The sequence below is a fragment of the Emys orbicularis genome, chromosome 13 (genome assembly GCF_028017835.1).
Source record: "Emys orbicularis isolate rEmyOrb1 chromosome 13, rEmyOrb1.hap1, whole genome shotgun sequence".
Taxonomy (NCBI): domain Eukaryota; kingdom Metazoa; phylum Chordata; order Testudines; family Emydidae; genus Emys; species Emys orbicularis.
In genome coordinates this window covers 49,109,785-49,137,763 of record NC_088695.1, presented here as the reverse complement: position 1 = coordinate 49,137,763, position 27,979 = coordinate 49,109,785, and the positions used below count along the sequence as shown (strand labels likewise).

Here is a 27,979-nt window from a genome sequence, read left to right as displayed (position 1 = left end):
ATGTTGATGGTGTCGCCTGGCAACGGGAAGATGGAGCCGGTGGAGCCGGGCAGCGGGTGAGCGACAGGGACGCGCCCCAAATGTCCCCGCACGGGGGGGACCTGTGCCAGCCCCCCCCTCCGATCCTCTTCCTCCAGCCCCTCATCATCCTCACCCCGACCCCATTCCTTCCTCCAGCCCCTCATCATCCTCACCTCTCCTTCCTCCCTGCTCCCCCCAGCCACTCATCATCCTCACCCCGACCCCCTTCCTTCCTCCACTCATCATCCTCCCCTCTCCTTCCTCCCTGCTCCCCCCAGCCCCTCATCATCCTCACCCCGACCCCCTTCCTTCCTCCAGCCCCTCATCATCCTCACCTCTCCTTCCTCCCTGCTCCCCCCAGCCCCTCATCATCCTCACCCCGACCCCATTCCTTCCTCCACTCATCATCCTCACCTCTCCTTCCTCCCTGCTCCCCCCAGCCACTCATCATCCTCACCCCGACCCCATTCCTTCCTCCAGCCCCTCATCATCCTCACCTCTCCTTCCTCCCTGCTCCCCCCAGCCCCTCATCATCCTCACCCCGACCCCCTTCCTTCCTCCACTCATCATCCTCCCCTCTCCTTCCTCCCTGCTCCCCCCAGCCCCTCATCATCCTCACCCCGACCCCCTTCCTTCCTCCACTCATCATCCTCCCCTCTCCTTCCTCCCTGCTCCCCCCAGCCCCTCATCATCCTCACCCCGACCCCATTCCTTCCTCCACTCATCATCCTCCCCTCTCCTTCCTCCCTGCTCCCCCCAGCCCCTCATCATCCTCACCCCGACCCCATTCCTTCCTCCACTCATCATCCTCCCCTCTCCTTCCTCCCTGCTCCCCCCAGCCCCTCATCATCCTCACCCCGACCCCCTTCCTTCCTCCACTCATCATCCTCCCCTCTCCTTCCTCCCTGCTCCCCCCAGCCACTCATCATCCTCACCCCGACCCCCTTCCTTCCTCCACTCATCATCCTCCCCTCTCCTTCCTCCCTGCTCCCCCCAGCCACTCATCATCCTCACCCCGACCCCCTTCCTTCCTCCACTCATCATCCTCCCCTCTCCTTCCTCCCTGCTCCACCCAGCCCCTCATCATCCTCACCCCGACCCCATTCCTTCCTCCACTCATCATCCTCCCCTCTCCTTCCTCCCTGCTCCCCCCAGCCCCTCATCATCCTCACCCCGACCCCATTCCTTCCTCCAGCCCCTCATCATCCTCACCCCTCCTTCCTCCCTGCTCCCCCCAGCCCCTCATCATCCTCACCCCGACCCCCTTCCTTCCTCCACTCATCATCCTCCCCTCTCCTTCCTCCCTGCTCCCCCCAGCCCCTCATCATCCTCACCCCGACCCCATTCCTTCCTCCAGCCCCTCATCATCCTCCCCTCTCCTTCCTCCCTGCTCCCCCCAGCCCCTCATCATCCTCACCCCGACCCCCTTCCTTCCTCCACTCATCATCCTCCCCTCTCCTTCCTCCCTGCTCCCCCCAGCCCCTCATCATCCTCACCCCGACCCCATTCCTTCCTCCACTCATCATCCTCCCCTCTCCTTCCTCCCTGCTCCCCCCAGCCCCTCATCATCCTCACCCCGACCCCATTCCTTCCTCCACTCATCATCCTCCCCTCTCCTTCCTCCCTGCTCCCCCCAGCCCCTCATCATCCTCACCCCGACCCCCTTCCTTCCTCCACTCATCATCCTCCCCTCTCCTTCCTCCCTGCTCCCCCCAGCCACTCATCATCCTCACCCCGACCCCCTTCCTTCCTCCACTCATCATCCTCCCCTCTCCTTCCTCCCTGCTCCCCCCAGCCACTCATCATCCTCACCCCGACCCCCTTCCTTCCTCCACTCATCATCCTCCCCTCTCCTTCCTCCCTGCTCCACCCAGCCCCTCATCATCCTCACCCCGACCCCATTCCTTCCTCCACTCATCATCCTCCCCTCTCCTTCCTCCCTGCTCCCCCCAGCCCCTCATCATCCTCACCCCGACCCCATTCCTTCCTCCAGCCCCTCATCATCCTCACCCCTCCTTCCTCCCTGCTCCCCCCAGCCCCTCATCATCCTCACCCCGACCCCCTTCCTTCCTCCACTCATCATCCTCCCCTCTCCTTCCTCCCTGCTCCCCCCAGCCCCTCATCATCCTCACCCCGACCCCATTCCTTCCTCCAGCCCCTCATCATCCTCACCTCTCCTTCCTCCCTGCTCCCCCCAGCCCCTCATCATCCTCACCCCGACCCCCTTCCTTCCTCCACTCATCATCCTCCCCTCTCCTTCCTCCCTGCTCCCCCCAGCCCCTCATCATCCTCACCCCGACCCCATTCCTTCCTCCAGCCCCTCATCATCCTCCCCTCTCCTTCCTCCCTGCTCCCCCCAGCCCCTCATCATCCTCACCCCGACCCCCTTCCTTCCTCCAGCCCCTCATCATCCTCACCCCGACCCCCTTCCTTCCTCCAGCCCCTCATCATCCTCCCTTCTCCTTCCTCCCTGCTCCCCCCAGCCCCTCATCATCCTCACCCCGACCCCCTTCCTTCCTCCAGCCCCTCATCATCCTCCCCTCTCCTTCCTCCCTGCTCCCCCCAGCCCCTCATCATCCTCACCCCGACCCCCTTCCTTCCTCCAGCCCCTCATCATCCTCCCTTCTCCTTCCTCCCTGCTCCCCCCAGCCCCTCATCATCCTCACCCCGACCCCCTTCCTTCCTCCAGCCCCTCATCATCCTCACCTCTCCTTCCTCCCTGCTCCCCCCAGCCCCTCATCATCCTCACCCCGACTCCCTTCCTTCCTCCAGCCCCTCATCATCCTCACCCCTCCTTCCTCCCTGCTCCCCCCAGCCCCTCATCATCCTCACCCCGACCCCCTTCCTTCCTCCAGCCCCTCATCATCCTCACCCCTCCTTCCTCCCTGCTCCCCCCAGCCCCTCATCATCCTCACCCCGACCCCCTTCCTTCCTCCAGCCCCTCATCATCCTCACCCCTCCTTCCTCCCTGCTCCCCCCAGCCCCTCATCATCCTCACCCCGACCCCCTTCCTTCCTCCAGCCCCTCATCATCCTCACCTCTCCTTCCTCCCTGCTCCCCCCAGCCCCTCATCATCCTCACCCCGACCCCCTTCCTTCCTCCAGCCCCTCATCATCCTCACCCCTCCTTCCTCCCTGCTCCCCCCAGCCCCTCATCATCCTCACCCCGACCCCCTTCCTTCCTCCAGCCCCTCATCATCCTCACCCCTCCTTCCTCCCTGCTCCCCCCAGCCCCTCATCATCCTCACCCCGACCCCCTTCCTTCCTCCAGCCCCTCATCATCCTCACCCCAACCCCATTCCTTCCTCCAGCCCCTCATCATCCTCACCCCTCCTTCCTTCCTCCACTCATCATCCTCACCCCGACCCCCTTCCTTCCTCCAGCCCCTCATCATCCTCACCCCTCCTTCCTCCCTGCCCCCTCCAGCCCCTCATTCTCCTCCTTCCTCCAGCCCCCTCCAGGCCCTCATCATCCTCCCCCATCCTTCCTCCAGCCCCTCATCATCCTCATCCCTTCCTTCCTCCCATCCCTCATCATCCTCACCCCAACCCCCTTCCTTCCTCCAGCCCCTCACCATCCTCACCCCTTCCTTCCTCCCATCCCTCATCATCCTTACCCTGAACCCCTTCCTTCCTCCAGCCCCTCACCATTCTCACCTGTTCAAAAGAGGAGAAAGAGTGGGGAGGGGGAGCAGGGTGAGGTTGGAGGTGACAGGAGTGGAAGAAGAGAAGTCCAGACCCCCACCATGGTCTGATCCAGAACACTGAGAAGGAGAGAAGGAGAGGCGTCTGTGAGAGAAGGCATCTGCAGAAGCAGAGTCAAACAAAGGGATCCATGTCTCGCTGGGAGCTGGGAGCTGGAAGGAGTGGGAGAGGAAGAGATTGTGGATGGAATGGGCATTCCAGAGACAGCAAGAGCTGGGGAGAAGGAACAGGAGATGGGCATGAGGTTAGGAATGATGGAACAAGAGGGGTGGAGATGGTGGCAGGGTCAAGTGGGGGAGGTAGAGAGGGGATGGGGGATAGCCACTGTTAGGGCTAATGTCACCAGAGGGGATGAGGAGGACGCAGAGGAGGATGTGGGATCTGGATCTGTGCTGATGGGAGGAGGGGAGAAATTGGGATGGAGATGGGGAGAGGAGCGGATAGAGCTAGTGGGAACTGTAGAGGGCTCAGAGTAACAAGGATGGGGAAAAGAGCCAGCGAGGGAAAGGGACAAGGAAGGAGGATCCCTTACCTTACCTTTCCAGACCAGCCCCAGCCCCCAAATCCTAGCTCTCTTCCAGAATCTGTCTCCTCCAGCTGCACCAGCATTCCATTTGTTTTCAGTCCATGTCCGTTTCTGGTTCACAGGCACTTGCACAAGGCTGCAGTGACTGTGTTGCAAACACAGCAAATCCAAGTAATAAACTGTCTTCATTCACACTGAAACAGACTATGCAAGTGTTCCTGATGGCATTAGGTTCCGCATGTTTACAAACTCCTGCATTTGGTTCTGATCCCTGTTAATGCTCCAGGAGGCAGCGCTAGTACAGTATTTGATCTAGAGCCAAGCTTTTCATTTTTGTACGTTGTTATTCTGCTTAAAATTGTTCAATAATTTTGTTCAATTTAATTAAGCCCTGAATCAGGTGTTGGACAAATTTCAGAAGAGGAGGAGGAGGAGGAGCTGCATCCAGAAAGCAATGGGGTAAAGTTGCATATATGAAGGACTTTATGCACCTTTGGAATTAGAATCACGGAATTAGCGCATATTATGGTGCCCAGATACTATGTGGGTGGGTTCACTAGAAATGCAACTAATATTGAAATATTGGATTTCCCAAGAAATGTTGAAACAAAACATTCAAAAAACAAAAAATTCAAACCACGGAAAGAAACATTTCCCCAAGAAATGTTAGAGATCAGAGTGCCTTTGTCCTGAAAAGGATTAGCTAGAATATTCAGATCAGATTTTGGAAAAATTTCTAACTATAAGGATAGTTTAGTACCGGAATACGTTACTGAGGGAGAATCCCCATTAGAGGATTTTAAGAACAGGTTAGACAAACAACTGTCAGGGATAGTCTAGGTCCTCCCACAGGGCAAGGGTTAGACTAGATGACCTCTCGAGGTCCCTTCCAGCCTTATGTTTCTTTGGGGATTTTTTTGTACCCATCACTTTACTAATAAGGATTCATAGATTCATAGATTCTAGGACTGGAAGGGACCTCGAGAGGTCATCGAGTCCAGTCCCCTGCCCGCATGGCAGGACCAAATACTGTCGACCATCCCTGATAGACATTTATCTAACCTACTCTTAAATATCTCCAGAGATGGAGATTCCACAACCTCCCTAGGCAATTTATTCCAGTGTTTAACCACCCTGACAGTTAGGAACTTTTTCCTAATGTCCAACCTAGACCTCCCTTGCTGCAGTTTAAGCCCATTGCTTCTTGTTCTATCCTCAGAGGCTAAGGTGAACAAGTTTTCTCCCTCCTCCTTATGACACCCTTTTAGATACTTGAAAACTGCTATCATGTCCCCTCTCAGTCTTCTCTTTTCCAAACTAAACAAACCCAATTCTTTCAGCCTTCCTTCATAGGTCATGTTCTCAAGACCTTTAATCATTCTTGTTGCTCTTCAAGGATGTACAAAAGATGTGTGGGAACACATTTACTTTGGAGCCTGAAAAACATTAAAATAGTTAACACACTAAAAATATCCTCTAAATTTTCAAAAATGGTGAATACAGAAACTTCCTCCATCTGAGAAATTGTGGTGATCTATTGGTATAATATATTTAATATTCAGAGTGGTCTCCTCCTAAAGAAAATTCTAACATTTATTGGGAAATATCGTATCTGCAAGCAAGTCAATTCATAATCTTAAGCAAGACAAAACACAGAATAAGACTTCACAGATTTTGAGTTATGGACTTTGATGTTGAATTTTTATAATCATTTCAAGTTGCTTTTGGGTTAGGGATTTTGTTTTTGTGCTACATTTTAAAACAACTAAGCCATTTCTTAAAAATCTCTGTAGAGTCTGGGAGGAATGTAAGGGTTTACTACTACATCTCTAATGACAGCAGCACTAGCAGATGCTTCAATGTTAAGAGCATTTCCTTACACTAGATGTAAAGTGCTGTGTAGTAGTAGTACAGTACATACTAGGGAACTTTGATTGGAGACAGTCAGTTGTTACAATGTTGTTTTCTGCTGTATGCTAGGTGGTGCAGCCAGAGAGTAGCCATACCAGAAAGGAAGAGGCAGATGGTGTTTCAGCAGAGGAGCCAGGAATGGAACTCAACCCAGCAGAGCACAACGCACCTGAGTCCCCAGAGCCTCCGATTGTAGAGGTGGATGTTTATGAATTCTCCCTAGGAAAGCGTGGTATCTACAGAACAATCAATCCAATGCTTTGACATCACAAATCATTAACGAAGCAATTCCAGTGTAGCAAAAAATTGAGAAACTATTGCCATCTTATCGGGGACATGAAAGGGGGGCCACGGGAAGCTTAATTTGGCTACATTCCAGTTTCCAGGAGAGTCTTGTAAAACTTAGCTCTTACTCATCTCTGACACTGCACTTTTCATCTGTAGATCTTGGAGCACTTTTAAAGGAAAGATAAACACCATTATCCCCAATTTATCAGTGGGGAAACTGGTTCACATGCTCTGATCCTGTCTGCTCGGTGGATGTTGGAGAGAAGTTTGTGTCTGTTGGGTGAAAGTTGAGTTTCCTACTGAATATAGATTTTGCCTTTTCATTTTCAAAGTTCTCATCGTAAATAAAGATAAATCTCTGCATGGAGCTTTCTTATTTAGTAAGGGCCTCATCCTGTGAGGTGTTGAGCAGCCTCTAATCTTATTAAAGTGATGACCTCAAGTATCTTGCTGCTTGGAAATTTGCAGGACTTGGCCCTAAGAGTTGTATTTTGGTATGGAAATCTGAGTGCTCATTACTGTAATACAGTAATTAAAGAATTTACATCCACAATCCACGTTCAAAATAGGAGCCATTGATTATTTGAAGTACAACAGGCTCATTGCATATATATAGCTTACAAGAGGGTCGGCAACCTTTCAGAAGTGCTGTGCCGAGTCTTCATTTATTCACTCTAATTTAAGGTTTCGCGTGCCAGTAATACATTTTAACGTTTTTAGAAGGTCTCTTTCTATGAGTCTATAATATATAACTAAACTATTGTTGTATGTAAAGTAAATAAGGTTTTTAAAATGTTTAAGAAGCTTCATTTAAAATGCATAGCCCCCCAGACCGGTGGCCAGGACCCGGACAGTGTGAGTGCCACTGAAAATCAGCTGGAGTGCCTACCCCTGGCTTACAATGTTACAAACATACATAATAAATTGACTGCAAGAAAATAAATGTAAATATTAACTTATTGGGGGAGATAGAATGTACAGATTATTCATATTTATCTTCTGGGCTAAATGATATTTCACACTAGACATTTTACTGGGCTGTCTCAGTCCACATAGGAATCCTCCTATTTGTTTTCTCTTATTTTCAAAACCACTCCAAGGACCTGATTTTCAGAAGTACTGAGCCTCTTTGATGCCAGTGAAAGTCAATGCAAGCTGCAGGCACCAAGCAGTTATGAAAACCAGGCCCTAACGGTTTAAGTAGGTTATCTGTTTGTAAGAGTAATTAGGAGCAAGTTCCATAGTCCTGAACACTCAAAGAAAATGCCCTGCCAGCTGCCACCTCTTCATAACCAGAGGGATCCAGCTTGGGCTCCCTGCTGATCACAGCTGCTGTGGAAGTTTGGCCCAAGGAGAGAGGCGATCCCTCAGACAGACTGGTCCCAAGCTATTTAGGGCTTTATAAGTCATAATCCACACCTTAAATTCCACCCGGAGATCAACAGGCAGCCAGTGCAAATCCTGGAGCACCAGTGACACTTGCTTCCAGTAAGATGCCCCACTTGGTAAGCGAGCCACTGTGTTCTGCACCAGCTTCAGTCTAGGATGGCTCTAAGGTGGATCTTCAGCTATAGCACACTGTAATAGTCTCGTTTTGCGATAACAAAGGCCTGGGCAACGATCTTAGAACCTAGTGACTTACAGCATTCGTTAAAAGGAACAGTCTGAAAAGAGACAGACAGAAAGAAAACAAAGCGATTCGGTCGGGTATAATGTGACTTTGAAAACTACCTTCTTCGGTAAAATCTAAAGAGAGATTTTTCACTTCTGAGTTACAAATATGGGAAATTAAAAGTTTCTCATGGAAATTTTGACAGGGCCTTAGCCACTGTAGTCCTAGCAGGAGCTGCTGTTATACTAGATGTGGTCAGATTAGATTCATTTCCTGTGCACTGACACTGCAAAGCAGCTGTAAAGCACTGTAGTAATAGTCCTTAGTAAAGAACATGGACCATTATAATATTGTTTTGTTGTGTTCTACTTTCTGGTTTTGATCTGTGCTAGGGAATGCAGCCAGAGAACAGTGATGACAAGGAAGAGGGAGAGGCTGTGCCTACAGAGGACCCAGGAGAGAGACTCATTCCAAAAGAGCAAGAGGTCTCAGGGGCCATGGAGCAGGAGATCTTGGGGGCCACAGAGCAGGAGGTCGCGGGGGCCACGGAGAAGGAGGTCTCAGGAGCCATGGAGCAGGAGGTCTCGGGAGCCACGGAGAAGGAGGTTGCGGGGGCCACGGAGCAGGAGGTCTCAGGAGCCACAGAGCAGGAGGTCTCGGGGGCCATGGAGCAGGAGGTCGCAGGGGCCACAGAGAAGGAGGTTGCGGGGGCCACGGAGCAGGTGGTCTCTGAGGTCATCTTTGGAGAGGTGATTGGTTATGAATTTAAACTAAGGGAGCGTCTCATTCACAAGACCTACAATCCAGTGTTTGTGACATTACATTCCCAAATTGTTGAACCAATTCTAGTATTGTAAACACACACCACTGGATGAATCATGCAAGAGAGAGGCTAATTGGAAAGGAGACAATTGGTAACCAGCCATGGTGGATAAAAACCTCTTGACAAAATTCAAGGGGTTAGTTTATTATTGCATGCGTTTCTAAAGTGCCAATCACCATGAGTGATACAGCCTTGCTGGCATATCAGTGGGATAACTTTAGAGCCTTTTAATTGCTTTCCAGCTTCCTCAGGAAGCAGCAAGACTGTTTTGATAGCTGACTATTTTTCTACATTGTTCCTCTCTTGTGATGACAAAGAAGCAGAATTTTAGTAGCAAACTGTGTTAAAATGAAGATCCTTTCGCAGCCCAGATTTTATATGATGGCCTTTATGTTCCAGGAAAAAGCTGAAGAGGTTTCCTCAGACCAAGTGGAAGTGGATAATCTTCCTCCCAAACTGCCTGACATGGAGCAGCCAGTGAGAGACAGCTGGACCAGATCCCGCACGTCCTCAGGAGCTAGCACCCAGAGGTCTGCATTATCAGTGCACACGGAGATTCATGCTGAGTCAGGTATCAGTCAGTGTCTTACTAATCGTACTATCCTGGCAGCCAGCTTTCAAATACAGTATCCAGTTTTTTCTCCTCTCCCAATAAATGTGAATCTAGTTGGACATACACTGTCGAATCTAAAGGCTTGTCTACACAGGGAACTCAGAAAAATTAATCCGAATTAACTAAAGATGTGAATTTAAAGTGTATTAATTAAATAACATTAAGCCCCCATATGGACACTCTTATTCAGAATTAAAGTGGCCTTAATTTGGTTTATTTTAATTCACACTTTAAATTCACACCTTTAATTCAGATTAATTTTTCTGCGTGTCTCCATGTAGACAAGCCTTAATCCTTATGTTTAACCTCTGTATGATGCTACTACTAAGCCTGTTCTTAAATCTTTTCCATAATAACTTTCCTCCTCACTGTTAGAATTACTGTATATTTTTATTATGATTTATTTTCTGTGTGCTAGTGACATTGTGAGGCAATCTAAAACTCCAAAGAAAGCTGGCTCTGTTAGGTATTTTTCCCCCTATCAGGACATCTGCTAATCTTAAAATACCTTTAAATGCACTGAATTCTCATTCTGTGATGCCTGCTCTTTGTCGTCCGAGCACAGGTGACATTGGGGTAGCCATCTCCTCTCCGTATTCAGACTCTGCGTTTCAGCAGTTTAACCAGCACCTCAGCAGGCTTGGCAGTGAGGAAGAGAATGAAAGTCTACATTATGCAGATGAGCAAGCTGAAATAGAGGGCAGTGAGGAATCGGAGGAGGAAACACAGCTGATTGTCTTGGACCCGGAACATGTAAGAAAAGTCCAAATTCAAGACTCGTCACTGGTATCGAGGGTTCCATGAAAACTGGGAGGCAAATTGGGCCATGGTTTAGCTGCATTCTAGGTTAAATATGTCATACATCCTTTTTACAAAAGTTCTGACTCCTGTATGGTATCTGCTCCCTCTGTAGTAAATTAGAGTTGCGGTTAGAGCAATGGGAAAATCTGGTGAACTTCAGTTCTCATGAAAATGAAGGACCTATAGCTGGTGGGCCATTGCTATGCAAGCTTCCCTCGCACAGCTCTGCCATTCATTTCACTTCTGACCTCCAAAGACTCTGGGCCTCACCTAAACAGAAACGACTAGTGATGCCAAACTAGGTGGTAGTTTTATGATATTAATAAATGTCCACTAGGCTCAAGGCTGAATCTGCATAACCCATTTCACTTGCAGCCTGCTCAGGACAGGAACCCAAGTCTCCAGAGGTGAAAATGCAGTGTTATACCTGACACATGTACCTTGATAACTTATTCATGCAGGTGTTATAAGGATGCTATCATCATCTTCCTTCCCTCTCTAGCCCCTGATGAGAAGATTCCAAGCTGCCTTAAAGAATTACCTTAGTAAACAGATGGAAAAAGTGACCATGGAGCTTCGGGAGCTGGTATAGTAGTCTTCCTTGGATTTCCCACAGCATTCCAGCCCTGTCCAAGTTGGTGTGAATTGACCCATCTCCTCTTGTGTCTGCAGACGGTGGCCACAAAGCAGGGTAAGGTGCAGAGGGAGGATCTGGGAATGGTCCTTTATGGGGTCCAGCAGCAGCTGGCCCGGCTGCAGATGGAACTGGAGAAGAACCAGGACCGATATTCTCAGATAGCCATGGTGCGTCGGCAGCTAGAGGAGGAGCTGCAGGACATCAGAAATTTGTACAAGAAAACATGTCAGAGTACTGAGGATGAACGCAAGAAAGGTGACTAAGGTGCTCTTGCTTAGTCTTTCCTTATTCTAGTCACGTAAGGACAAATGAGGTTGAGCGTAAGTCAAACAATGGTTTGAAGAACATCAGCCCAAGCATTCAGGAATGGCTCGCTGACTGAAAAGATCAACCCAAGCATACCTGGTATGCCTCGCCAGTTAGGCCTCCTGTAGCATAGCTTGGCAATTGAATTGGTTAGTTTGTAAGCTCTTTAGGGTGTGGACCATTTTTTATTCTATATCTGTAAAGCACCATGTATATTCAAAGCACTATAGATGTACCTAATACTTGTCTTGGTTTTGACATAATTTCTACCAGTATAACCCCCATCTTTGTCATAAGACAAATGCTTTTCTGTCCCTTTAAGGGATTCCTTTGAACAAAGGCCATTCCTGGCAAATAAGCTTTCATAGATTCTAAGGCCACATTGTGATCATCTAACCTGATCTGTATAGCACAGGCCAGAGAACTTCCCCAAAAGAATTCCTAGAGCAGATCTCTTAGAACATAAGAACGGCCACACTGGGTCAGACCAGACGTCCAACTTGCCCAGTATCCTGTCTTCCGACAAGTATCAGAGGGGTAGCCGTGTTAGTCTGAATCTGTAAAAAGCAACAGAGGGTCCTGTGGCACCTTTAAGACTAACAGAAGTATTGGGAGCATAAGCTTTCGTGGGTAAGAACCTCACTTCTTCCGACAGTGGCCAATGCCAGGTGCCCCAGAGGGAACAAACAGAACAGGTAATCATCAGGTGATCCATGCTTAATCAAGTGATCCGTTCCATCATTCCCATTCCCAGAAAAACATCCATTCTTGATTTTAAAATTGCCAGTGAGGGAGAATTCACCAGGACGTTTGGTAAGTTGTTCCAATGGCTTTCCAATATTCAACACAGCTCATTTCCCACCATTTGGCTATGTATACTTGTCTGAGGCCTCTGCCTGGGACTGTTGCGGCTTTGGTGAAGATTGCAGATCCTTAGTTGATTAGACAGCCTGGTGCATCAGATGACGATCTTCTGCATGGCAACCCCTTACAGTCAAGGAAGTGACCTTAGCTGGGCTATTTCAGTATTGTGGAGATACAGGATATACTGGGAATTGAGGGCACTTACCACGTCTCTTGGGGAATTTCTCCCCAGGAATTCTGCTCTAGGAACTGATGTCCATGCCCACCTCAGAGAGGGTCATATGACTTGGGGGGGGGGGGGGGTTAGGGGTTTTGCTCTGTCTACATCTTAATTTCTTTCTCTTTTAGCTCTGGTATGGTACACGCTGCAGAAATCCTCTTCTGTAACTGACCTTTCCACCTATCTCCCCAGTTTCTGTAATGCAGACCGAGGTGGAAAACCTGGCCTTGCGTCTGTTCTATATGCAGAACATGGACCAGGATGTGCGTGACGACATCTCTGTGATGAAACGGGCAGTGAAGAAGGCTGAGGCAGACAGGAACCAGGCTGAGGTGGAGAAGAAAAAACAGGTATAGGGCAAATATCAAGTCTGACAAAGAGGCTGTGAATTATGTCATTGGAGTTCAGAGTCCCTTGGGGAAATGCTGTCTTGTCATACAGAATGCTAAAAGAACATATTCTAGGAAGATTGGTACAAAATGTGGTCTGCCGTCTTCCATTCTTAGATTGTATTTGTTTGCAAATACCAGGTAGTTCCTTAGATGTGCATTTTCTAAATCAAATCATTCATAAGAACATCAGAACGGCCATACTGGGTCAGACCAAAGGTCCATCTAGCCCAGTATCCTGTCTTCCTACAGTGGCCAATACCAGGTGCCCCAGAGGGAATAAACAGAACAGGTAATCATCAAGTGATCCATTCCTGTCGCCCATTCCCAGCTTCTGGCAAACAGAGGCTAGGAAAACCATCCCTGCCCATCCTGACTAATAGCCATTGATGGACCTATCCTCCAGGAACTTATCTAGTTCTTTTTTGACCCTTGTTATAGCCTTGGCCTTCACAACATCCTCTGGCAAGGAGTTCCACAGGTTGACTGTGTGTTGTGTGAAAAAATGCTTTCTTTTGTTTGTTTTAAATCTGGTGCCTATTAATTTAATGTGGTGACCCCTAGTTCTTGTGTTATGAGAAGGAGTAAATAACACTTCCTTATTTACTTTCTCCACACCAGTCATAATTGTATAGACCTCTATCATATTCCCCCGCTTAGTCGTCCCTTTTCCAAGCTGAAAAGTCCCAGTCTTCTTAATCTCTCCTCATATGGCAGCTGTTCCATACCCCTAATCATTTTTGTTGCCCTTTTCTGAACCTTTTCCAATTCCAATATATCTTTTTTGAGATGGGGCGACCACATCTGCACGCGGTATTCAAGGTGTGGGCATACCATGGATTTATACAGAGGCAGTATGATATTTTCTGTCTTATTCTCTGTCCCTTTCCTAATGATTCCCAACATTCTGTTCGCCTATTTTTCCCTCTAAATTAAAAAAAAAATCCCAGAAACCTTCCTGACAGCAAAAAAAATCAAAAACCACAGCACAGCTTCTTTGAGTAACTCTATAGTAACAACCCAGTATCCAGGCATGCAAAGGAGGAAGGTGAGGTTTAGTGAGGAGACACCTTATTTTCAAGCCCCGGGGGGATTATTCTGAACAATGATGAGTTTAGAAAAGTGATTTTGCAACACAAAATATAGCTGGCCCATTCGTTTTAACTCATGCTCCCTCTGCTGGTTAGATGACTGCCTCTTGCAGCAGAATCAATATTGTAGGATTCTGTGAACAGTGGCAATGGAGTGTGGATTTTTGATAGCTATTTAGAGGGCGTTTTCTTCTAAATTATTACCTTTTAAGATAGTCAGATGCCATGGTGATGGGCACAGTGTAATAACCTAGATAGATAGAAGTTAGGTGACATTTTGGACCTGACGCTCTTCCTTGATATGAGACTGACGAATATAAATGGACTAATGAATCCTCTGCAGAGTGGTGCAATGGACTGAGCAATCTTGACCACTCAGCAGAGATGGAGATGACTGTCGTCACATGGCACTGCACTCACTAGTGAGGATGGTGACGATCTGAGAGCCACCACATCTAATGCAACACCCTCACTTGACCCTGCTTCCCCCATGTGATTCTTGCTGAATTCATGGTGTCAGGGTTGGGATTGTTTGCAGTATTTGTGCTGATCTGTTGTGGTCTGATTTTTGTAGGATCTGCTTGTAGACCGCTTAACAAGGAAGTTCAATGAACTGCAGGAGCAGATTGGTCTGTATGAAGCTCAATTTATTGCCCAGGCTGAAGACACAAAAATAACACGAAAAGCAGTGAATGAGGTAGGAGATGACAATATTTTTCATGTGTGGTTAATATTACATGTTGTGATGGGCCAGAGTCCTCCACCCTGCGCTTAACACAGTACACACACCCTGAGTCCAAAATCTCACACCCCTGCCCTTTGTGTGAATAAAGGGTTTCCTATGGTCTTAAGAACAACAACAAATAAAACTTATCCTGAGTTGGCTATTTGTAGGGTTTCCCCCTGCAAGACCTCCTGTCTCACCCCCTTAGTTCCTTTACCTTGGAGGGAGACACATACCCCTTCTGTGCTCCTGGATTGGAGCTAATCAGACCCATCGGGTGTGACTGATAGGATGAGTCTTCAGCAGAGCAACTCCATGCCAGGTCCAATCTCTGACATCCATTTTCCTACATATTAATTACACATCTTTCTCCAGTACATCATAGTAGCACAATATCCAAGTATTACATAGTAATTATATTTAGCTTTACACCTAAGTGTTACCGCAATGTAAATAATAGCTGTATAGTGCTACCAGTCCATCACAATACACTGCACAGATGCACTGACCCAACTGTGCTAGCACAATACACCTTTTCTAGTCTGGATTTTCATGTTAAATCTGTAGCGTAATACATTACCATTTACAGTACATTGTAAATTGTATCCCATAAGACACACAGGATGTGAGACAAGGCTGAGTTAATGTTGCTGTTGGGGCCTTGACTTTTGCATTTCTTTTCCTTTCTGCAATTTTTGTCTGTGACCTTAATGTTGCAAAAATACGTTCATGTACATAATGATATAAATTGCACTTTTGGTTACAGTGAAGTTGTTAGAGTAACTGAAGACAAGATTCAGAGTGGTAGCCGTGTTAGTCTGTATCAGCAAAAAGAACAGGAGTACTTGTGGCACCTTAGAGACTAACAAATTTATTTGGGCATAAGCTTTCGTGGGCTAAAACCCACTTCAACAGATGCATGCAGTGGAAAATACAGTAGGAAGATATATATATACAGAGAACATGAAAAAATGGGTGTTGCCACACCAACTCTAATGAGACTAATCAATTAAGGTGGGCTATTATCAGCAGGAGAAAAAAAACTTTTGTAGTGATAATCAGGATGGCCCATTTCCAACAGTTGACAAGAAGGTGTGAGTAACAGTAAGGGAAAGATTAGCATGGGGAAATAGTTTTTAGTTTGTATAATGACTGGACAGCATTAAATTAGGCTTGAATAAAGACTGGGAGTTAGTCTCTAAGGTGCCACAAGTACTCATTCTTTTTGCTGAAAACAAGATGTAAGCCAATGCGTTTAATTCACTTACTCTACAAGGGTAAAGGTACAAAGAGCCAAAGAAAGAGCAGGGGACATAGGAAAACAAGAGAAGACAAAGCATGAATATTTCGAGCTGTTTCTTCCCAGCTGTATTGTGAAATGAAGTGGGCAGTGAGGATGGAATGCAGGTGTGAGACCCCAGCCCAGTGTTGATTCAGTATCTCAGAGTGGTGTCTCTCTGCAGGCTTGTATGGAGATACAAACTATTAACATGGAGAAGAAGCAACTGATGCATCAATGGGATAGCAGTTTGACTGGGATGAAGCGACGAGATGAAGCCTACTCTGGCATGCAGGAGGCACTAAGGTATAGCATCTGAAAGTGGGCCAACAAAAAGAGTAGCTACACTTTGGATGGGAGTTATTCTGAGAGAGAAAAGAGTGCTGTCAAGGTTATTGTTAATATAGTGTTGTATGTACAGAGTCCGCTAAACGAAGAATAAATCTGTTGCTCTGAAGAGCTTAGAAAGGCAAAGGGTCATTTACGGTAAGGAGCATCATTTTTTGTTAGTGTTTTCTCCCTTCACAGCATGATTTTCCTTCAAAGGTATGAAATAGATAATTAAGCAGAGTTCTCTGGTTTGCATTTCACTCTATCCCTTGCAGGACTTCCCAGGACAAAAGAAGAGGCATCAGGAAAGATTTACCTAGGTCATTTGCAGTCAATGTGGTGACATTCGGCAAGAACCCATTCCTCAGGAAATCCCGACCTTTGGTGCCGAAGGGAATGTGCGTTCTTTCTTTAGCCCTAAAACTTGCCCAATGGAGCATGAATCAGCAAAATACTTTTCTACTCTGATTTCCTGAGGAGAATAGGGAGAAGAACTGAAAGAAATTCATTTTCTATAGACACATTTCCTTTTGACTTTTGGTTTCTCCGTCCATCTGCCAAGAGCTCTGTGTTGTCACATTCACACTGCAGCAAGGGAGACATGCTGACGCTGTCCGCTTTCCCTTAAGCTCTACATCAGGGTTGGGAGAAGGATGTTTCCACTGTCAAACACCCATCTCTGCCAGCCACTTATAAGGCTCCATCTTGACTATGATGTTGGTTATTCTGCAAGTTTCAGTAGCTTGGTACCTGTGTAATGAAATGTGCCTGTGGGAAGACATTGTGTGGAAGGAAATGACGGCTGAACTTGGGAAACGGAGAGGGCTTCTGAAGTGGAATACGTTATATCCCCAACTCAGGGTACTCAGATACCATCGTGAGGGGGGCGGTATTAAAACATGGAATGGAAGTGGAAATAAAATGGAATTTGTTGCTGAGTATTTGGATCCTATTAAGATTGAAAGGTCAGCCAGCTGTAACCCAGCTGTTCATCCAGCAGCTAAATGCTCAGCAGCTCGGCGAAGGTAGAGAGGAACTTTGTGAAACATTATTTTATTTATCACAAGCCTGTGGGCTACTATTGGGGTTGCAAGCAGTTTGTTTTAACTGCAGAGATGCATGACTTGCATCCATATGACTGTGGAGGGGGAAGTTAGTGAGGAATTCAAGAGAACATCAGGGCAGACAAGAGAGAAATACTGTCACCAAGTTAATTACTTCCAGGCACCATCAGCTGGATAGAACCCACCCAGAAACAGAATATATTTTTCACAGAGTATGTGGTAAAGTATTTCATAAAATGTACTAAATGTGAGAATACAGCTTTGCTGAAGCAGTTCACTCCACTCTAAGCAGAGAAGAAAAACGCTCGCTTCTCAGCTGCTGAAATCTGTGATTCCCACCTCCTCCAGCTCCCCATAAGTGAGAGAGCTGCCTGCTTCTCTCCATATACTGGCATCTTCTTTGTTTTCTCTCTCCTTAGTGTAACTTCCCAGCATGGTGACCCATCCACTCCCAGTGTATCCAGGCTGTGGGTCTCCTTCACCCTTCCCATAAGGACATCCTCTGGAATGTAGCTTATTGGCAAGGAAATGACATGATGCCACCAGTAACAGTTGGGTCATCACAGCATGGGCCTGGTGGAAAGAGGGGGGAAAATATCATGAAAAAGAGCATACCTGTTCCAATACAAATGGGTACCTGAGGGCCCGAAAGGACCCCTTCCCCAACAGAACCTATGTTATGCCTATCCTTTTGGTCAGGCAGGACTGAAGGCAGTTCCTCACATCAGTGTCCCTTCTGGGCCAATTGGAGCATGGTGCTAAAGAGCCATGCAGGGAGCTTCTATCCTCTCACTCCTAGAGCTGGTGCCCCAGTAGTTCTGTGTTCCCATCTGAACTGGCCCTGGGTGTTTTGGGCTGAGATCAAGCCCTGAGGTCTCATCCCCTGAACTGCAGTGTAACAGGACTGGGAGATCTAGAGCACAAGGAGCTATTCAGAATTATCCAAAAAATTAGGTGCATTGGTTTTATTTCCAGTAGGGTGATTTTAATGAACACAGTCAGCCCCAGTGCTGAATAAACTTGTCTGATTTTCTTGCTCTTCACTTACTCATTTCTGCAGCAGCCTGTTTGAAAGCAGGAGTTTGGAGTTGACTATCCAGTGCATAAATCAATCCCCATGACACTCTCTTGTCTTCTCCTTGGCCTTGCAGGCAGTCCAAGCACCAGCTCAAGTCCTTAGAGACAGAGATCCAAGTCTACAAGAAGTCAGTCACGAAGGAGGAAGAGAGGAACGAGCTGCTTGCCAGCATCTTGAACCGCTCGGAGAATGATGGCAACATGAGCAAGAAGCTGATTGCCCAGTGCACGGCCAAACAGGATGCCCTGAAAGTTGAATACAGCACATACACCCGCACGCTACATGAGACAGAGCAAGCCCTCAACAGGGCCAACTCGGTGAGACCAGATACCCGCGGAGAAGAGGCTTTTTTAATCAGACATTGATATTTTGTCACCTGTAGATTTCCATCCACTTTCCCCAAATCCCAACAGCCTGCACTTTTGAACAGCCCTGTTTCCGTGTTTTTCCTCTCAGGACCGAGCTGCTCGGATGAATGAGCTGCAGGCCATCAGTAAGGAAATAGAGAAAGAGACTGAAGCCAGACAGGAGTTGGAGAATCAGATCATGGCAAAGCTGCAGGATCAGATGATGTCCAGCAAAGCAGCAAAATATTTTTCCCAACTGGCTGCTAAACTTCATAAGAGAAAGCTGGATCTGGTATGGCATCTGCTTCTGTGTGACTGATGGTAGCTGACCTGTAGGAGAGAGAGACACATTCTGTGTTTATTCCCTCCAGGATACTACAAGTATGGCCCAAAGGCCATTGCCGCCAATAGATAGCCTCCCCTGCCAAAAAAAAAAAAAGGACCCCATCTAAAGCACGCTCCATCACATTCTCTGTGTTCCTAGTGCTCCAGTTACTGCCAGGAGGACAGGGCTTTGTCCTTGACTATGTAGCATTCTAGCCAAATTCTATCTTGGGTCCTTCCCTTTGCCTTATTAAATTTCTCGTACAGTTTCAAATGGCTGGGATTCTTCTTTACTTACAATCCTAAGCTGTTGCATTATGTTGCCATGTGCAGTTAAATTGCTGTTTCACCCTACAAGTGGCTGTATTTCAGCGGCGGGTGAAGTGACTCCCTTGTAAACTGTAGGCTGAGTTTGTAAAATACTTTAGGACTCTTCAGGATGAGAAGTACTATAGAAATATGAGAGATCTCTGTTACTGTTCATCAAGTTTTCAGGTCTTGTGGAAAGGGCAGGGGACATTCCTATTAAGCATAAAAGTAGAAGGGCCTGCAAAGCAAAATGCAGCTTCTCTGAATTCCCCTCCAGGTGCAGATGTGCCTAAGAGCTCTTCCCTCCCCAGCTGCCTTTTGAGGATCATATTGCAGGATTTCCGAATATAATTTAGCCAAAGAAATATTACTGCCATCTTGTACAGCAGGTACTGGCTTCATGTTCGGCTTAGAGAATGGCATAGAGTGATGCATCCTGGGCATGTTTAGACTCAGGGCTGCATGCTCTTACATGTGGAAAGAAATACAGCAGACCCACTCTCTAAATGAAGTGAACCAGAGGCGGCCAAAGCACAGAGCATGAAATTTTACGATCTGGCTGCCCTCATCAGCATACAGAGGTGCAGCTCACAGAGACTACAAGTTCCAGCAAGAAGTGTGCCATCCTGAGTTGAGTGACCTAGTGGTCACATCAAGAATGTAGCAGCGAGTGCTCAGACTTGTATTTCTATGGGCCCTGTTTCTCTGTTCAGCATGAAGGCGACTTCACTCTACTCCATTTTCTATAAATCAGGTGCAATCCTTGGGCTCCTGGCAAGCTTTAATGCTGCCTTTGATTGTGAAACATGCAGGCAACTCCAAGATAGATGCGGGGCAAGTGGATCTTCTGTAGTTATTTGCATCTCTGTGTCTGTCTGGCCAGATGTAACTGAGGCATATAGGTTGGGAAAATAACTTTAGGGATGATGATGATAAACTTTGCCTTCTCTAGCATCTTCCCTCAAAGGACTTCAGGATTACTCCTCCCATCATCCCTAGGAAGTAGGTAAATATCATTATCCTCATTGTACTGATGGGGGAAGAGAGGCGCAGAGAGGTTAAGTAACTAGCCCAAAGCCCCATAGCACATTTGACAGAGCTGAAAATAGACTCCAGGTCTCCTGACTCTGAGTTCCATTCTTTACGTACTAGACGTGCTCCTCTCTTAGCCATATTTCGTTGACAGGATTGCAGACCTGTTTACAATACTAAGACGTGGATTCCTGCTGAATGACAATGCTTTTGTTGTTGTTGCTGTTATTAGGAGCTACATTTTTCCAAAGTTGACAATGACACAGCCCAGGTCATTCTGGACACAACTCACACCAACTGCAGGCTCTCTATGCTCCAAAAGACATTCTCTGAGCTGGACAAGGAAATGAAAAATATCAATGACCTGATCAGCCGCAGTGAGAATGAGATCGCCAAGCGCAATCTCCTGATCGAGCGCAAGCAGGGGGTCGTCAACCTGTTCAACAAGAAAATGGAGATGATGATTTCCCAGTTGGGGGTATGTCCCTTATGCTTAATCCCCCAAACCTGATTTCATTCTTTGATGAGATTACAAATTTGGTTCATAAAGGTAACTGCGTAGTAGAGGTAATAGACATGGGTGAGTAATGAGAGGATGTGTCTATCCTGTACAATGCACTCAGAATGCCTGTTGTGCTGATTTTTGTATTACTATCTGTATCCCTAAAAAACTATCAAAGCAGCAGCCCTGGCCAGTACCTCTCCTGGGAGGCCAGACTAAATGTAAATGGGGATAACCCCAGTTCTGGCTGCTGAATTCTGCTGCTGATGTGAGCAAGTCCCCAGTTTAGACTCATGATTAGTTTTAATGCAAAAATTAAATCCCAGCTTCACAATGTGTCATTTTAAGAAATAATCCAACAATTGATTAAGAGCAAATCTACGGGATGAGGATTTTTCTTGGTGCATTTAGGGACTTCCATTCAGGGTGTGCCCTTACAATCTAAACACAAGAAAGGGGGTGGAGGAAGGTAAAGATAGGAAAGCCATACACAGTTCTCTCTGCTTATGCATGACAGAAACGAATTCTGTACAACCAGAAGCAACCCCCAAAGCTGTTCACATGATCCCAGAACTCAGATAGCAGCACTGCTGATGCAGCCATGAGCTGGAAAAGCATTTGGATACCATCATGCAAAATAAGCCTTTCAGGCATCCCTGTGCTGAGCTCCAGAAGGACTAGGGATGCCACAGTAAGTAGCCTCTCTGTCTGACTAATACTAAACTTCTTTCCTTTATAGGGCCAAGAACTGGGACCCTTGGAAGTTGAGATCAACACGCTGACCAAGCAAATAGATGAATACAACTCAGAGGTGATGACACTGCAGAAGTACTGGCTCAGGCTGCAGAAAGAGCTGGTCAAACTGACCCAGGAGCGGGAAGAGCAGCTGGCCTCCCTGGATATGTTGAAGAAACAGATCACCATCATGCAACAAAAGAAAGTGCGCACTGAAAGTAAGTGTTTCCCTCAATCCTCCTGGCGGTGTTAATCAGCGAGCGGGCACGCACTGCCAGAGAACAAAGGGAGAGAAGGTTCAATAACTTGTAATATTAGAACCCCTCAACAAAGAACATTTCCAGTATCTGCAAGCATAGTGCCACATATGAGCAATACAGTGTATCTGGGGCTACAAGCCAGGCACCTTCTGCCACTTGAGCAGTCTGGTATCCCCGCTAAGGGCTGGATCTTGCAGCCTTTACTTAGGTAAGAGGAAGGGTTGCAGGATCGCACCCCAAGTGACCATCTTGATATGTTACTGTTCTTAGGAAATAGAGTCATAAAGGTTAAGGCCAGAAGGGACTACCAGATCATCTAGTCTGACTTCTGGTGTATCACAGGCCAGCAGCAACACCCAGCACCTGCACACTAGACCCAGCAACCGAATTAGACCAAAGTATTACGGCTTCCAGGAGACTAGACTATTATGTGCCACAGGCAGAGCACAGGAGGGACCGAGGTGCACCAGTGCCCTAGGCCCCAACAACGTCAAAGGAGTGAGATATGTGACGGGTTACCCCCCCACTCCGGGGTGCCACCCGATGTCCTGGGGTACCACTGAGCCTGCCTGGTCCACCAGCCTGGGCTCCCTTACACTGTCCTGCTGAGTCAGGCCCTCAAGCCTCCTCCAGCACACACAGGTAGGGACACCCCCACCTGCCGAAAGACACAGACACTGAAATCAGCTCTGCCTGGGAACAGTCAGCTAGGGAAGTGCTCAGCCCTCAAGTGCACCCCCCACCCGGGGTGCAAACCCCAAATTGTATTGTCTTGCGCTGCACAGAAAACGGTACAGCGCCAGCTCATGAAATTCGCCCCCTCCCTCAATGTGGAGGAAGATCTGCACAGTTTCTTGCCTCCCCAGTTATGAATTCCACAAAACTGGTTTTAGAGAAAACAAAAACAAGTTTATTAATTTCAAAAGATGGATTTTAAGTGATTATAAGTGATAGCAAACAGAGCCAAGCAGATTACCTTAGTAAATAAACAAAAACCGCAAACTGAGCTTAACACACTAGATAGATATGATATAAATTAGCAAATTCTCACCCTGAGTGATAAACAGGCTGGCAGATTCTTAAGGCACAAGTTGCCTTGGCTTTTCCAGGTTTTCATACACAGGCTAAAGATCCTTCTAGCCTGGGACCATCATTTCCCACAGTTGAGTCCTGGCCCCTCAGGTGTTTCCAGGTGTGGTGTTGCAGGGAGAATGAGGTCCCCTCATGATGTCATTGTCCCCCTTTTACATCTTCTTCCCACTTGCTGGAAAGCTCTTTTGCTGTGACCTGGGTCAAACAGTTCCCCTTGTGTAGAGCTATCTCTGAGAGGTTTCTGTCGCACACAGTTCCTGGGGTAATCCCTGTGCTCGTGTGCATTTCCTCAATGAGCCAGTAACGTTGTTTGGCCTTTTCACTGTTGTACCTGAAAGGCTGTTTGTGGGTGCTCAACCTCGCAATATGTTTCAGTAACACATACATAGCCAAACTTCACAACTTCACACACGACAATAGCACATACAATCCAACGAGATGTTACTATCTAGCAGATGAAGACTTTTAGAATGATACCTCACAAGACATAATTTGTACAAAACATATCCTGATTACATGACAGTGGTGAATATTGGGGAGTCAGGTGTCACAAGATATAGCTAGATAATCCTAGCAAGTGACCCACATCCAAACACCGCAGAGGAAGGCGAAAAACCTGCAAGGTCACTGCCAATCTGACCTGGGGGGAAATTCCTTCCTGACTCCACATATGGTGATCAGTTAGACCTTCAGCATGTTAGTTACCTTTTGTCTAACAGATGGCTGGTACGTGCCCAACCCTGAGATTATAGCAATTCTAGCATCCTTTCATCATAACCATTTTCAAAACATGGATTTGGCTTTGGCTTTATGGAAAGGCTTGTGGCTTTGTCAGAGTCCATGGAGACTTTCAGAGTGGGTAGCTACAAGTGCCGCTTTGTCTACACTGTCAGAACTCCCCCACCCCCCAGTGCCCTGGTGAGAACTCTCTGCTTTCACTTTTTAAAATCTTTTCCATCTCTTTCCTGGAAAGATGAAATCCAGCAGGAGAAGAACGAGCAGAAAGACATTGAACGCCACATGAGGAACATGGCCAATGACTTGATGAAACTCAACATGTTAATCAACAAGAACAGCCACAACTCGGAGGAGCTGCAGCATGGCAACACCATCATAGAGAATGAGTTTGTCCGCTCGCTCAAGGTAGGGAAGGCATTGCTCCTCGTCTCCTAGACACAGCCTGACACACAGCAATCTTGCTGAGCTCCCACTGGCACGGTGTTGCAGGAGACAGTCAGAGATTGCTAACTGCTGCCCCTATGGCACAAACTATGTAACCAGATGGAAATGTACAGCTGTGCACAGAAAGGCTGTCCCAATTAGGTTCCTGTGCAGAGACAATGATTCCCTTTACATAGCCCAGGAGGGTTTGAAATTCTACCTGTGTTGTGGAGAGGGTTGTCAGCCAAAAGAGGCAGGAAGATAAGAGGCAAGCAGTGAGCCTGCCAGCGCCTCTCAGTCTGACACAGTGATGTTGATTTCTGCTTCCCAACTCTAGGCGGCAGAGAGAGAGTCGATTGAGCTGCAGGAGAAGCTGGACCGACTGCATGAGGAGAAAGAGAGACTCCTAAACAGCCTGGTGGAAGCAGAGTGAGACCCAGACACCTTGTTTTATGCCACTGTTTGAACTCCCTTGTCATGCAACTGCATTATCCTTCCTGCCCTAATGCTGTAGGGGAAAATGCGTCCTGTCAGATTGACATGCTCCTTTCCTGGCTCCCCTTTAACTTGGATGGGAAGGTGGGATGAGTCCTATAACTTTTTGTAACCCAGAAGGTTAAGGGTCTATCATTTATTTTCTGCAGGCCAGGTACAGTCACAGTAACTGCTGTTCCGTCTTCCCCACACTGCTGCACAGGAGCCTGTTCCCGTAGCTGAATGAGAAGTAATGTGGTCTCCACTCTCACTCAGTGCTTGGCCTCTAGTCAGCAGAAGGCTGCCAGCGTTGAGTGAGTGGGGGAGAGGGGAAAACTCAGTATGGAGTGGTGTGATGTAAGCCCAATGGCTGTCCAGAGGAAGGTAGCTACATAATCCAAACTTCTCAAACTTGGGACTTCACAGTAGGCCCCTAAATAAAGGGCCTGATTTTTCAAAGCTGCTGAATTAACAAATGTTGGCATTAATCCTCTATGCTGCAATCCCAGCCCCGACTTCTACCATTATCATGGCACTTCTGACCTGCAGAACCCTGATGGACTCTCACATTGAGGGCACCAATGGGTCATGTTCCGTACAGTGAACTCTTAGTTTCCTGCTGGACTGTTGAGCTTTGGACTCAGAATGGGGGTCCATAGTGTGACATCACATATACAAGGGAATCAAGCGGCAGGGTGACCCCTTCTTTTTCATACAAAGGCATCCCCTCCCATTCTCTCCTTGAAGGCATCAGATCATGCTATGGGAGAAAAAGATCCAGCTGGCCAAGGAGATGCGTGCTGCAGTGGACTCAGAGACAGGGCAAGGCGAGATCCGAGCCATGAGAACAGAGATCCATAGGATGCAGGTGAGCCAAGGTGGGAGGGGGAAGAGGAGATTCACAAGGAGATTAACCAGCTTTGCAGGAGATGCTGAAACATCAAACAGTAGATAGGAGATAACTTGGGGAAGTATTATCTCCAAGGTTCCTGGAAGTGTCAGGGATAGGTGTCTTCCTGTGACCTGTCCAGCAATTGAACTAGCTCAGCATGCTGTTACACCTCTTTACATGTTCCTTGCGTTAGCCTAGCAATGGGGGAGCTCAGCAAAAGGTAGACCTGACTGGGAAGGGTTACGGGATAGTGTTTATCTTACTACATGGTGGCCCAGCAGCACTTACGGAATACTATATCCACCAATGCTCTGATTCAGAGAAGTGTTTCTCTCTCTGCCAAAGCAACCTCCTCTCCCACCCACAGGATACTTCTACCCTCCTTCCCTTATTATTGCATTTAGATGAATTTATTACATTGAAATCTTTAGAAGGTTGTGTTGGGCAAGCGGATAGGGAGTCAGTTATTAGTCTGATGCCCCCCAGATCCATGCTGTACAAACCTGGCGCATGATTTTGTTGAAAGATTTGGGCTGTCAAGGCCAGTGTGTCAAATGTGTCCTGTCTCGGTAGTTGGAATTTGTCACACTGAAAGTCTTCTATCAGATGTAATTTGTGACCACTGGGGATCTTCAGAGTTTCTCTCTCCTCACACATGGCAGGTCCGCTACAGCCAGCTGACAAAGCAACAGGAGAAGATGATTCGAGATATGGAGGCCGCTGTCTCCCGCAGAGAGACCATCATGATTCGGGGGGAGGGCCAGAGCAAAATGGATAAGAAACATTTCACCAAGAGCGACTTCCACCACAAGACACAGGAGCTGCGGAAGAAGATCAAGGAAACCCAAAAGGTGAGCAGGTAGAGGGGGCCATAAGAACTGATTTTTTCTGCACTCGCTTTGTTATTAGAAACATGTCAGATACTGCTTGACATCAATTTTGCTTTATGACCTACTATCAGACTATGCAAGGAGGATGTCATGCAATGTTCACTGAGCCAACCTTTCTCCCAGATGGCAAGGAAAGTGCTGTGGACATATGTCAGTGGGGAAGAGGACACTGGGGATAGGCCATGGTGAAACTCATGTTGGTCTCCAGGATTCTATGGTATTCCTCATGTAGCTCTGAAGATCATCTGCTTTTTGCTATTGCCTGAAGGGGGATCACGTGCCAGACCCACTAACCTTCTGTCTTAGAAGAACCTGATGGGACTTTTATTCAAACACCTCAACACTGCTCCTCATTCCCCAGTTATCTATTTCCTTTAATTGCTTGGGGTTGGGGAAGAAAAGTGCTTGGTGCATATTCTGTGCCATCTGCCTCTCTTCATGGTAGTGTAAAGAAAAGTGCAGTAATGTGCCCCCAGGCATGGAGACACACTCACTGCATGGTAATGCAGTGAAACACCAGTGGACTGTCACCTTTCCTGGCACAACATTAGAATGCCCAGTGTGCCTAATGGGCATCTAGCAGTGTGAGTGTCTGAGCCTTCAGGCCACAAAGTATACTTACTAAAGGAAGTACAGCCTTTAAATGTCCAAGAAAGGGAGAAGTTCTCAGGTGATAATTTGGCAATGCAGTTGGCATGCAGAGGCAGAATCTCAAGTTTCCTTCCCTTCCTTTCATTAGAATGCTCAAGACTGCAACAGAACCATCACAGAGCTGGAGAACACCCAGAAATCTCTCAGCATCAGCCTTCTGGAAAAGCAGCAGCAGGTCTCCAGTTTGCAGGCTGAGACTGATGTCCTTGATGCAGACATAGAGCGGCTTCAGGACAAGAAACGTTGGGTAAGGTGTCTTTAATACATAGGCACTGCATGTGTTATTTTCCTGTGCTGCCAGCCCACACGGCCTTTCTACCTCATCCCAAACCACATGTACCCAGCTCAGGCTGGATATCTGAGCAGCATCATGTTCATGTTCCGCTCTAGAACTGGAAGTCTCAACAATAAGAGCAAAGCTCATCTGTGTGGGAGACAGAACTTTCTCTGGGGATGGTGTGACCCGACTGACCTCCCTTGTCTTTTAAAATTCACAGAATTGCTCTGTCTTTGCAAGATTTCCCTTCTAGGCATGTGTCTGATTTGGAGGTTCACTAAGCTATGTTGTGATCATTTATACATAACACTCAACCTGGGGGATGCCCACATGAGTAGTTACAACAGGACTTCACTGAGCTGTCCCTCTTAATAATCCCCCATTTCAAGATGTGATAGTCACTTTTCCTCCCCCCATTTCATTAAGTCCTCCTTACTCTCCTCGCTCCCTTTTATGCAGTCAGGTGTCCTCAATGCAGTTTTCATTGTTGCTCTTCTAAGAACCTTTCAGAAATTGTGGCCTATCAGACTCGTCAGAAGCATCTGCAGGCAGTGAAGGACGGGAAGTATACCCCACTCTGCCGCACCCAGCAAGCCCTGCAGAAGGAGCAGCGGAAACAGCAGGACCGGCTGCACACCATTAATGTCATCATCCATCAGATTCAGCAGGAGTATCCTCAGTACCAGAGGGTGCTGTGCTGGTTCAGCCAAGCCCTGGACTCCAGGCTTGGGTCACAGGACGCAGAATAGGCAG

The 27,979-nt window shown here is 47.4% G+C and overlaps 1 protein-coding gene across 1 annotated transcript; it reads left to right on the top strand.

Annotated features, from left to right (window-relative positions):
- Positions 1 to 27,975, top strand: CCDC40 (coiled-coil domain 40 molecular ruler complex subunit). Its single transcript, XM_065416122.1, has 21 exons — positions 1 to 56; positions 4,640 to 4,709; positions 6,231 to 6,359; positions 8,454 to 8,810; positions 9,284 to 9,455; positions 10,063 to 10,250; positions 10,801 to 10,884; positions 10,971 to 11,190; positions 12,518 to 12,675; positions 14,380 to 14,502; positions 15,993 to 16,114; positions 18,354 to 18,597; positions 18,737 to 18,919; positions 20,525 to 20,770; positions 21,534 to 21,747; positions 23,855 to 24,024; positions 24,380 to 24,471; positions 25,264 to 25,384; positions 26,071 to 26,259; positions 27,038 to 27,196; positions 27,727 to 27,975. The coding sequence occupies exons 1-21, from the start codon at positions 1 to 3 to the stop codon at positions 27,973 to 27,975; spliced, it is 3,546 nt and encodes a 1,181-aa protein (XP_065272194.1).
- Positions 27,976 to 27,979: the final 4 nt, after the last annotated feature.